The sequence below is a fragment of the Hetaerina americana genome, unplaced genomic scaffold (genome assembly GCF_022747635.1).
Source record: "Hetaerina americana unplaced genomic scaffold, ioHetAmer1.1.p SCAF_9, whole genome shotgun sequence".
Classification (NCBI taxonomy): domain Eukaryota; kingdom Metazoa; phylum Arthropoda; class Insecta; order Odonata; family Calopterygidae; genus Hetaerina; species Hetaerina americana.
Window position 1 is genome coordinate 48,498,803 of NW_027287538.1, and position 12,623 is coordinate 48,511,425.

The window sequence follows — 12,623 nt, forward strand, 5'->3', positions numbered from 1 at the left end:
TCTTAATATAAGAATAAATTTTTGTTGAATGCAAGTTCACTGCTATTGATGTCCAATAAATTCATAATGTAATAAACATTGCAATCTCAGATTTAACTAATTACAACTACACCTTATATTCCTGCAGAATATGTTAATTATATCAGTCACAAAAATGTTTCTTCGATCACAAACAATTTAATGCAAGGCCTTGAGTACGTATCTAATAGCTGAAAAACTAAAACCATAGTGTTACAAATATTGGTCTGTGTTAATGCAGTAACATCACATTGTCACTCCTTTCATGATATTATGGACCAATTATGTCTATTGAAGTTAAAAGACAATGAATTACTTGAATGTCATGTTAACTCTATACAGTAAATAGCTGATAATATAATTATTCCAGCACACAGTAGCACTGATACCCTCCCGAATTTCACTTGAACATCTATAAAAATATATAAAATTACACGACAGTAGGAACAACATTCAGTCAGGGGATACAAGAACAATAGGAATTTTGACTTCTGAAGTTTATTGCAAAATCATTTCGAAAGCAGTGGCTTTTCTTGACCCATCTTCCAATTTAAATAAATACAAAGCACACAGGAAGGAATAAAAGTGATTATGGCAACAACATATTTACAAAAACCTCAACAATTTATGAATTTTTTTCGCAGCATGACAATAGGCATAAAATGCATAAACACTATGACCCATTCCTAAATCGTGTGCCAATTAGGTGGATGAGAATTATTTCAGTATAAATTGAAGTATTGAAATTGACAAGTTCTCCATTAATTAGGTTGATCCATTTTCCTGCAATTTACCTGAAATGACAAAATACCATCACAAATATCTTCTTAAAGGTCCTCAAGAAATTATTTTTATATTTCAAGTAGTATTAATTTTCTTCTAGTAATGATAACAGTACATTGTATTTGCATCAAATTCGAAAACATGCATTTTGCATTGAAAACATACATGATAAAGCCATAAGATTGTCATCCTGTCCTTTTAATAGCCATGGAATCCACCATAAACGTTAAAATTTCTCCTCATCTAAACCGTGTTTAAAAAACATTAATATAGGCACGCTATCTCCATCAATATCACGATACTCCAGAAGTGCCACCATGCCATCAATGTCCATTGATTCCCCTGTAAGAAAGAAAATTCCATTGTATATCATTCGTCGTAATGCTGAACAGAAGCTCATCCACCTCTTAGTAAAGAGCTTCAATTTTCAGCTAACCAAAACTAGAGGTAACATTAACAGTGACTTGTTGGCTAAAATATGGAACTTATCACAGTAATTAAATTTTTTATTATAGCTTGTGACATCAGCACACCCCTCATTAATAATATCTTACTTTCTCACAATATGCTCTAGATCAATACTACTAATGTTGATAGTATGCCTTCACCAATTTGGCTGGTTTTAATTACAGTAAAACCCCTAATTTCAACTTCTGGGGATCCTAGAAAAATGTACAAAATAGGAAAATGCAAATGGTAGAAAAAGGAGGATGTCCACTTTTTGAGGCTTAATTACCAAGGGCATTGTACCACAAAATCTCGAATAACTTCAACTGGAATTTCTTGATCACAATCAACATAAAATCCTGTCTTCCTAAATCAGTTAATAACTTATAGAATCCTTAGCTTGCTTCCATGCCATTATATGAAGTGTTAAGCATCCAGTACATTCAATTTGATTGCCTTCATATTCCTACTACAATAACGCAGAGATATATATTTTTATACAATTATTCTTTGATAATGCACCATTAATGAATAAATTATACTCGAATCTAGTGTTTGGTACTCACTGATGTAGTTCGTGGGAAAAAATTTCTATGCTACAATTCTCTACTGAGATAGTCTGCTTGCTAAGCACCCCTCCATGATATTGGTCCCCCACTGAAGCACTGGGTTTTTGCTGGCAGCAAATTATAAACAACAGGCTTGTCACCCCACACAACCTTTTATTCAAAACTGCCTAATTTTTAACCTATATAAACAACCATTTGACCAAGTGAAATCTGCGATAACCTATCTTTTAGGAATGTGTAATACTTTTTCTATTAGGATGACAAAGGGTATGTGATGATCTATTACTTCAATACCACTTTCAATAATTCTTCATACTTGCAATTTATGACATTTTATTTTTTAGACAAATGTATGCTTCAGAATGGAATAACCATTTTTCACAACTGCATTCACCGTAAAGGCCTGACACCTTAAGATGTTTTGTCAGATCAGTACAGATAAGATTTTGTCTTGAGAATCAACTCTTGCAAAATTTTTAATTATGTCCTCAGTGGAAACTTTAATTTTTCATCCTGTGTTTCCATTTTCAAGATAAAATTTACACACACAGTTGCCCAACTTCAAATTTTAAAGAAACCATAATTTTTTGCTTCAATATATTTTTGATTTGATAAGGAAGTTTCAATACTTTTTATTGTTTAGGCGATCATCGCTTATCTGTGGCATTGATACAGTACAAATGATCAGTTGACAGTCACTAGTTATACCGTTCTCCAAACTTCAAAATGTTTGGGTCAATAATTTTCATTCCTCATTTCAACTTATAAAGTGTAACTACTAGTCTTACTATGAAATCTTTTCCTTTCAAAAATCTTTTCCAGGCAGACAATGAGTTCAAGCAGTTTACTTTTAAATTGCCAGTGGTGCTCTGTATTCTTGCCATATTTTTAAATCCAGCACATAGTGATGCAACAGCAGTAAAACTTATTACAAAATCCCTTAAATATAAGTCTAAATTTATTATAAAAATTGGAAATTTTATTGGACAAGAAAAAATTAAAATTGTGAGAAACTATTACGTCTGATAATGCAAACCTGGAGTTCCACTGCATTTTGATGCAAGGCTAGGTTACTTGCACAGATATTGTAACCGTTGCAACAACACTAATGCAACGTTAAACATTAGTTGGGAACTGCATAAAAGAGAAATTTTCTGGCAAATGCTAGTTTCTTTGCAGGGAAAGTAAATGATAGTATTAATTTATAAAAGAATTCTGAGTAGGTCAAGAATTTTTTAAAGAATTAAAGCCTCGTTTTCACCATTCCCCTATAAAATCTTGATACATCCATGTGTGAAAGGTATTACAGCAATAAATACTTAAAGTAATTGATAACTAACCAAAACTCTTGAATATTTCTTAACACACAGTACACTAATGAGATAATACAGAACTACAGAAATACTACATGAGAAGGCTAACTCAAGAGCAACTGGAAACATTCTGTCACTCATAATTCATGAAAAGTCCCTGGGACACTGACTCTCAGACTAAATAATTTGCATGAGTTAAAAATTGCCACCTCCTTTGTTGGCACATGAAGTTTAAAATTCAGGGAAAATGAATCTAGTAAATTAAACAAAAGGTGGAAATAGCTATTAAAAATAGGAAGGCTATATACAATAAAAACTGTACATAATTATACTATCAACATTACCGTAGAGGCAAACTATACATTTTTAAATTGAAACCCCCTTCCTCCCTCCCAATGAATTATTACTTTTGACTATTTTAACTGGCAAAAATGTCCACATAACACAATCAACTCCTATTTTCTTCTTTCTCTTCTACTCGAATAACCACCGATATAGACTGCATATATGAATTTCTAAAACAAGAAATCACTAAACTTTGGTTTTGAAGGCAGAGTATTTCAAAAAGCAATTTAAAAATTAAATCCCTTTTCCTACATCAGGTCAAACAGACAAGGTATTTGTCATGTGCAGGGAAGATGCATTGAACATTAACACAAATGCATCTCGCAGGAAGTGATACTTGAAAGACCATAGATTTAATTTTTGCCACAATTACGCTTCCAGTTAAGCAGGAATACTTATCAGGCTGGTCAAAAATTTATCTTTTGCTTGATGGGGCTTCACATTAATTTGATCCCAGAATGCTAATGGTGGACTATATTGTCATGCAGTTGCACAAGTTTGCCCTAGCAAATACATCTTAGAAAAACACTAAGTCAACCCATATCATTATTATTGCAGTCTTCTCTCATTCCAATTCTCTCCCATTATGGTGAAATCATTCAGAACCTATTTATTGGGTAAAAACCTACATTTCGTTATGCCATGACAATTTCTACCTTACTTGATAGCCACACTATACTACCCCAGTTTCCAAGTAGATGCTAAAGAGGTTTTTCACAAAGCCCACCTCTCAAATCTAAAACGAAAATTCTTAAAAAACAGCAAATAATGGGACTCAGGAAGCTTACTAAGACTTAAGCATAGGAATGAACTGGTGACTATTTGAAATGAAGGGAAAATATGTATATACATACCCTTCATGCTAATCCCTTTTAGGGCACAGTCAAAAAGACCTAATTTTGGGATATGGTTTTTTATCTCTGTTAATAAAATCCTGGTTAATTCATTCTTCAGCATGCATTACTATGTGAAGTGGTACCACAGGTTGCCTATATGCACACAAGATAAAATAAAAAAATCTACGGATGAGTGTCTTGAAATGCTTCCAACTTTAAAACCTATCAAAATTTTAACGGTAATTGGCATTTGCACAATTAACTTACGGTGGCCTCTTTTCCAGGTTTCACACTATTTTATGCTTTTCGCGACATGCTTTGACACAAGTTCAAAGTGGTGCATTAAACATATAACATGGATCAACTAAGCACTTGCAATACTTTGGCAATTAGTTTTCCCCATTGAATTTTCACACAAAATTACTTTGCACTAACAATTTTAATGCATGCATTTTCATGTGATGTGATATGCCATATGTGCAAAATACTGGTAACCAAATGATTTGTTAATTCACCATCAAAGAAATAAGGTGGGCAATAACAATGTCTGCTAGACACTAAGCAATATATACACATCATATGTTTGCAATCAATGAATTTAATGTATGCATTTTGCACATGCTATATGATGCATCTGCCATAAACACAAGAAGTACTTTCCTGTGATTAACTTTTAATTGCTTTCTATTAATCACCTCCATTGATTAATTACCTTCTACAAGATGTTTTACATTAAACATTTTAACATGGTATAATATTAACCTCTATTCAATGGTAGCATTAGTGTTGGTTTTCTTTAAGGGCCTCCTTCCATTCCAAATTAGGCTAGATTTATAGCAAACATGGGAGTCAGTCTATTTTTAAATAATTTGAATTAAGAAAGTTAAGCTACAACAATACTAGGTCCTACTAGGCACCTGTGCGATGATTCATTTCCTTAGTGTAACTAATATAACAGTACTGTTGAAAGACTACTAACTCAAAATATACGAAGTACTTCCTGTGCCTCAATTCTGATGGGAAATTCATAGGAATAACTCCATAAAAACCAGACTTATGGTTCTAATATATATAATAAAATATACTCTAATGGCATTTAATAGCAAACGAACAATTCGTTAAAATATATTCATGAAATTCATGCAACATTAAATGCTTTAATATCTTATGCATGGGTACACCAGAAAAATGTTCCTAGAGAAGCATCAAGAGGATTACAAATAAATACCCAGAAAAAGAAAAAAGGGCACACAAATTTGAAATAAGGGAACAACCTTATTGGACAGATGTTTAGACATGAATGATAATGAATGCCAAAATCAAGGAAATATTGAATGAGAAAAACTACCAAGATACGTAGGATATGTATTGACATGCTCAAAGAGAAATAACACAATTATGAATTTAGGTTAATAAGAGAAACGCCTGGAGGCAGGAATGAAAACTTCTTAGAATTTATAACATAATAAATAATCTTAGTACAGATAATGATAACCTAAGTAAAATGATGAATGACTATTGATATTACAAAATTCAATGTCAACTAGAGAAGAATCACAATTTTTCTGGCACTACTTGACACTAAGATTAACTGATAAACCTACCAAGATTAGAATCCGACAATGAATATGAGATATAGCAAACCATCACTAACCCTTGGCTAAGAAATAGCATTAACTTTTATAAGGAGGGGTATAATTACCAGGTATAAATAGCCTCAATACCAATGTAAACTGAAGATTTGGGAGGAAGGCTATAAAACTAAGGAAGGACAAGACTGAATTAGTTAAAAATGTATTTCCCATAATGTGACAATACATCACAAAAAAGAATAGTCGTGCTAAAATTATTAGCATGAAGTATTAATACAAAAATTACAACATCAAAAACTCACCTGTAAAAAATTGAAGGTCTTTAAACCTCCCAATGATGTCCTTCATGGCTTTACTCATATTGCTCTTGAAAGATTCGACCTCTCCAGGACTCTTCTCTTCAAGCTTGGCTACGAGCCTAGGAAGAAAAAGGGAGAATGAGACATTACTCCAGCCACTACCACTTCTAACACTGGCAGACAGAATATGTCAGAAATCAGGCAGACATTGTCTTCACATTCACTTAACATGGGTCACTATTTAAAATTCCCTAAAAAAGAATAATGGCACCACAACCTTTTCAAGACTTCTTGCCATTATTAATAAAAATTTTTGTACAAGGAATGTTCACAGTAATGCATTGGTTACATTTTAAAATGTAATGCAGGCTTGCTCACCAATGGTTTACTTTGGGCACTACTGCTACTATTCTGACAATAATAAATTATGTACATAATCAAAACAAATACATTTATATCATTTCAAAATGGTTACTCCTATTTTGACACTGATGGAATGACCATGAAAATGAGGATGTGCAACATTCAAATGACTAATAAATCAGTCAAACATTTCTAGATGCCATGGAGACATCTCAAAGGAGTTTTAAACAATTGATATCTTATTAAACTTACATTTATACAATTATACACTATTAAACTTACATAATAAATAAAATACATAAACTTACACAATAAATCATTATTTTGCACTACAAAATATGAACAAATAAAGAAATTTAAAATTTTCAGCATTACCAAATAATACAACCTACTATCAAGCCCAATCTTAAAACTTGGCTAGACAAGAAGAATTATGTTATTTACGACCCAAAACTCCTGAACCACACATCATTCTCTACTAGGTTCATTACATACACGCTAAGAGATTTTACACTGGATATTGAGAAAAAACACTTCTAAATTTGGCCCAATGAGAGATATGGCAGGATACAAGCATTTACTAGTCTGTTAAATCAAGAGTATGGAATAATGTAAAATGTATCAGAGTAAAAATAACCATTTAATGATAAATTTAAATTAGCAAAATTTACTTACAACAGGTAGAAAACTGACAATATATCAAGAATTCGGCCAATTTTGCCAACTTGGCTTTCGGGGAATACTGTTGCCAGGTTACAGAACTTAACAATACAGGCATATATGTTAACTATATCCCATAAATCAAAAGTTTCGGGCCCATAAGGAAATCACTTCCGGTTGGGTGTAAAGAACAGTCTTTCCTCTTTAAGACACTACTGCACATGAAAATATCCAACTCACAAAACATACGCATTGCTTAATGCAAACATCCATTAGGTTCAGATGTAACAATTTGATCAAAATGCAAAAAATTTTCACATACACATTAACTTGTACGAAGTAGACGAATTTGCCACAGTCCAGCAATATTTTACACAATAATGGGAATCCAACGTATTCTGTGTCAATTCCTTATATCCGTACAAGATTCAAGTCCCCGACCGACGCAATTCCACTCAGAATTAACGCACACAATAACAATTGAAATGATTAATACATCTGTCTCATGGCCGCATGCCCAATGATGGCAGTAGGAAGCTTAGGTATGACTACATCACTTTAACTACAGAGCGAAGGGCATTCAACTAGTGAGTCACCAATACACGTGCCTTTAAAACATGTATATTAGACTGTAAAACGTAGGTCTATTGACTTATAGGAACTATATAATATGTTACTTAAAACGATTTCGACGTGATATCAGACCTATAAGGACATTTAACACAATAGTGAAGCTCTTCCAGGGTACTCTGAAATAAAGCTTTCTTTTCTGTGACTGCCTCACCGAAAAGAATGATACGTGTAATCACCAAGCAATGAAGACTTACTTCTTCATATAGTCTTTGAGGTAGAGTGTATAAGCCTTTTTGTCGTTAAAAGCATACGTCTCGGCCAAACGATGGTTAAGGACGACATCGACACCGGACTCGACACCTTCATCCGTCGCTTCCAAAGCTTCTTCAGCAGATGGATTGGCACCTTCCAACGTGACATCACCGATTTTTCTCGTAACCAACTGAACAAAATGAAATTATACTTAGTAACATTGCAGGCAAAGCAATCACGTTAGATCGCACCCCATAGGAATATTTGGTCATATATTCTTTATAAACAAATAAGTCATTGTCAAACTGACAAGTCATGACAGATGGCAAGAATAATTAAGTTATAGCTTACCACGTGTCTGCTGTCTACTGCAGCTGTTTTGAACGAACTAAATAACAATCATAAAATTATTGTGTATCTTAAGCACGCAGACTCCGATTTACGAAGCATGCGGTGACAGATACTCAAATACTCTGGCATGTTTTGCTACCAGCAATATTATAAAATCATTGCCGGTTATTAGTACATGCCGATATTACTTATAAATACCAAAAATGTAAATTATACCCACCCTTCCAGTTACTTCATACAAAACGTCATCGACGAGTTTCATCTTATACGTATCAGAGAACATTTCATCTCCTGCGAGAAAGGAAGAAATAATTGAGTGAATTACTACTTCAAATAAATATACATTAAAAATTCTTACGGCAGAAGCTACCGTGGCCGCCTATGCCAACAGCGTAATTAATTTATTTACACCATATAAACATAAAATTGTACCACAATATCATATTAAATCTGTAGAGCAATGAAGGAATAATATATCTAACCAGTAAAAATATCCTTGTAGATCCTCATTTTGGAAGATGGGAAAAGATCCGACCACTGAACTTTCACCAGGTACCTTCACCCGCGACAAGGGCCGGAAAAGACCTTCTTTTCGTAGTACACGTTACAGCAATCGGAAGAGTAGTCAAAATTGATTTGTGTAAATATAAGTATGATAAACTTTTAGTAATTTATAGCAAAATATTCATCATAAAAATAAAATAAAAAATTTTGTAAGGTTAAAAACAATTTTTTGTTAAACTTTAATACCTCGCTTGAAAAGTTTTAACGCGGTAACCTCCGTATACAAAACAAAACTAATAGACGAAAGTGTGAAAGCGCTGTCTAGAAAGATAATGAAATGTTGACCTACTTAAGTGCTTAGCTGTTTATTTTAGTGTAAGGCGAAAAATTAGGTTAGTAGAGATATTATCGTCGAAGAAGACGTACTTTAATTTATAAAGTTACTGATTACGCAATTCGTGAACTTCATCGTTTGGTACCGTGGATACTAATTACATTTATTTGTATCATTTTGGAGAAAGTTTAGGAATTAATGCCGTATATCATTGTGCGAGGGAATTTAGCGTCGTACAGTAATCGTAACCCCTGGAGGGTTTTAGTTTCTGGGTTGAAAGGTAAATATTGCGTAACCGCCATTGAAATGCAAATATGAAAATTGGCTTAATATAAATGACCTATTTCAGCGGATGATATTGCTCAGCTGAAAAGATTCCCCTCCGGTGGATATTGCGACAGTTCAACTATTGTGTATATGCAGCATCCGTGCGTGATATTAACTGCTTTGGAAGTAATTGGATACAGGGTAGTAGCTTCATCGTCAACGGCTGTCAAACAAGATTATAATGAGTACATGTGGACTATGAGAAAGGAATTCAGTGAACCAGAGCCAAGTGTCACCTCTTTCGATAGGTAAGCGTTGTCACGGCGCCAAAAAGTTTAGGGCGTGGCACTTAGGTATTTGGTTTTGTTCCAGATTTTATTATAATGTTTCATTTCAGTGGTATTGCCGAACCGTTGCCATGACTTTTAGAGCAAAAGTACCGGTTTATGTAGCCATCAAAGGTTCTTTGCATTCGGGCGATTGCTCTCTCTTTGGGCTACAGACGGCTGAGCTGGAGAGCATCAAAAAACATTTTAGAGAAGAGGATTGTGGGGAAGTTCTTAATGGAATATCGATTAGACGTAAGTCTAACGTTAAATTGCCACTCTATGTACACAAATCGAGATTTTAAGGGAATATTGATTGATTTACTATGTAGACCAATAGGACTACTGACCCATATAACTCAATACGCAGTAGCAATATACTGATGCCTGGGTCATATCTGTAAGTGGACCCCAAATAATTTGAAATATTCCTTCTTAAAATAACTATCTTTTAAGTCTAGCATTTCATGTCAAATGTAAGAAAATTCATTAGGGATATGTCATGAATTTTCTGGTTGGCCTCAGAATCTGGCGCCCTAATTTATATTATGTTTTCTTATGCTCTCAATGTTAATTTTGAGGAACATGATGCATTAGGTCATGAAAATGTTGCCTTAGACCACTGTCTATTTTTATTCATCAAAGACATATTTCTAGAAATCAAATTCTTGCATTTCCTCTTGGAATTATTTCATGCTCCTTGATGTGTTCATACATAGTGGAATTACAATTTTTTACCCTATTCTGATATTTATTTTTTATGTCCATCAGTTCAGATTCAAATTGTTTTCAAAATTGAAATGGCATAAATGTTATATTGATACTCTGTCTAAAATCTTTGTCACTTTTTAAAATTTGGAATATAAGGTATACCTGTATATCTATATCCAGCTTTCAGCTCCTAGAACATATTTTTGCATTATCAAATGAACTTGATGCTAGGAATACTATTTGTTTTAAAGATATACTAGCACCAGAGCTGTAGCTGTGAAAGCAAGTTTTCTCATGTTCTAGATGACTTCATACCAGGATTTTGGGTTGCTCCTGCAATATTATGTCTGGCTGGGCGACAGTTTTGCTGGTGTTACATTCAGCATAATTAGTTCGAAAGTGGATTTAAATATGTTAAATTGTAACACCAGTGAAACTGTCATCCAGCTGGATGGTGTAACACAGGAATAAGCTGGAAACCGGTCAACAATCTCTATATCACCCTGGAGGCCTTCATCGCGACTTTTATGGCTTGCTTATATCTTAAATTTCCCTAACCTTTGCGGTTTTGACCCATTCTCAAGTTGTATTTCCACCTGTAAACGGGCATATTGTCTCAGTCATTGACTGCAGTTTTGCAATTGAATCTCATGTTTCACAGTATTTATGGGATCCGAACAAATAGTTAGGATATTAAAGAAGAATTATCTTAATTAATTAGAGAAGCTGTTAAGAAGAATGTGAAGTAGGTGACATGGGCGTTAGGAATATGTTTATAGAAAAGATCGTTGCAAACTTTGAAAATGCCAGAGGTCTGCATGGATCATAATGAATGCCCCTTGTAAATTGAGAAGATTATTTCCTGTGTACATAAGTTAGGTGCCACAATGATCCCTGGGAGCGCATGCAACTCTGGACTTAAGGCAGTTAAGATTATAAATTTTGGGTGGAATGAAGGAAGGTAGAAAGAATGTGTAGTTGAAAAATGGTTTATTGTAATCTGTGATTTGAGGTTATTAAGTGTTTTATTTAAGAGTGTAGCATTGCCTAATCCCCGTTTCCATGAAAACCTTAACCACTAGACAACAGATACAGGTATACAATAACAGTAAAGCCAAGGGTGAAAAAATCACAATTGTTTGTTTCTGCATGTTAATGACTTTGGCATTTATTTTACTCACAATTTATTTTACAAGGAATTCCTCAGGTAAACCATGCTCCGCAAATTGATCATTCCATGGATTAACCTGATGGTAAAATAAAACAACATTCTAGAACATGTCATTGATAATTGCATTTTTGAGACTTTGGAAAGTTCCTTTGATAAATCATGGATGCTGCAGTCTGTTTTTGGTGACTTGTTGATGATATTAATGTGTCACCCACAAGTTACTGAAATATATCTATGGAATATTGGGAGCCATTTTGTGGAACAGCTGCTGTTCAAATTGTAATTTAGGTAGAAATATGTTGACTCTCAATGAGGTGAACAGTTGCCCATGCCTCTTCAGTGCTAACTTTCATACTTGTGCTAAGTAGGTTACTACTCCATTGATTTGATGCAATGAAGTCAATGAATCAACTTTTAAAATCAGTTTGGATGAAAAGTCATATCTATGCAAACAAATTCTTTTGAAGGGTTAATAGCAGATGTATATATTAGTCATTTTTTACATACTCAAAAACACTACCTCAATGTTAACATATTTTCTATCTTTTCATATTGTTTCCACTTAATAATTAGTCACAATGCTCCCTAAATAAATACACTTACAGTGCAGTTGATAAAAAAATTTTTTCTTTAATATTTGCAAAAAATCTGGATGAACACCCTTGATGCTGTGGTGTGTAAAATGATGAGTGTAGCCAATCAGCTCTTAAATGTTCCTCAAACTCAACAGCTCCTGTTTGGCAGGCCTGCGTGTTACTCCCTTGTGTGTATTGATTTCATATAATTGAGACCACTAGCTACACCTAGAAACAATTGTAAATGATTCTGAAAATTTACATTTAATAAGTGGTTGTACTCTACCTTGTTGTCTTGATAAAAGGATATAAGTATTGTTCATTCAAGTGTCAA

General features: G+C 33.7%; 2 protein-coding genes across 4 annotated transcripts; one reads left to right on the forward strand and one right to left on the reverse strand.

Moving 5' to 3' along the window:
* Window positions 1–500: 500 nt before the first annotated feature.
* Window positions 501–8,996, reverse strand: Tctp (translationally controlled tumor protein). Its single transcript, XM_071597708.1, has 6 exons — window positions 8,884–8,996; window positions 8,622–8,692; window positions 8,053–8,240; window positions 6,206–6,321; window positions 967–1,143; window positions 501–812 (listed from the first exon to the last, which is right to left on the reverse strand). The coding sequence occupies exons 1-5, from the start codon at window positions 8,909–8,911 to the stop codon at window positions 1,028–1,030; spliced, it is 519 nt and encodes a 172-aa protein (XP_071453809.1). The 5' UTR covers window positions 8,912–8,996; the 3' UTR covers window positions 501–812; window positions 967–1,027.
* A 178-nt stretch (window positions 8,997–9,174) lies between these two features.
* LOC139699087 (uncharacterized) lies at window positions 9,175–10,037 on the forward strand. Of its 3 annotated transcripts, none has more exons than XM_071598092.1 (4): window positions 9,175–9,297; window positions 9,427–9,519; window positions 9,589–9,814; window positions 9,904–10,037. In XM_071598092.1, exons 2-4 carry the CDS (start codon window positions 9,438–9,440, stop codon window positions 9,926–9,928), a joined length of 333 nt encoding a protein of 110 aa, XP_071454193.1. In that variant the 5' UTR covers window positions 9,175–9,297; window positions 9,427–9,437; the 3' UTR covers window positions 9,929–10,037. The 3 variants fall into 3 exon arrangements, with proteins under 3 accessions (XP_071454193.1, XP_071454194.1, XP_071454195.1); XM_071598093.1 differs by having other exon boundaries at window positions 9,179–9,297; window positions 9,423–9,519; XM_071598094.1 differs by having other exon boundaries at window positions 9,181–9,297; window positions 9,432–9,519.
* Window positions 10,038–12,623: the final 2,586 nt, after the last annotated feature.

Coding starts and splice junctions, on each gene's coding strand:
- Tctp (XM_071597708.1), bottom strand. CDS start 8,911: ATGAGGATCTACAAGGATATTTTTACTG. Junction 8,693..8,883: donor CTACAAGGATATTTTTACTG/GTTAGATATATT, acceptor CCTTTCTCGCAG/GAGATGAAATGTTCTCTGAT. Junction 8,241..8,621: donor TGTATGAAGTAACTGGAAGG/GTGGGTATAATT, acceptor CATTTTGTTCAG/TTGGTTACGAGAAAAATCGG.
- LOC139699087 (XM_071598092.1), top strand. CDS start 9,438: ATGCCGTATATCATTGTGCGAGGGAATTTAGCGTCGTACAGTAATCGT. Junction 9,520..9,588: donor TTTAGTTTCTGGGTTGAAAG/GTAAATATTGCG, acceptor GACCTATTTCAG/CGGATGATATTGCTCAGCTG. Junction 9,815..9,903: donor AGTGTCACCTCTTTCGATAG/GTAAGCGTTGTC, acceptor GTTTCATTTCAG/TGGTATTGCCGAACCGTTGC.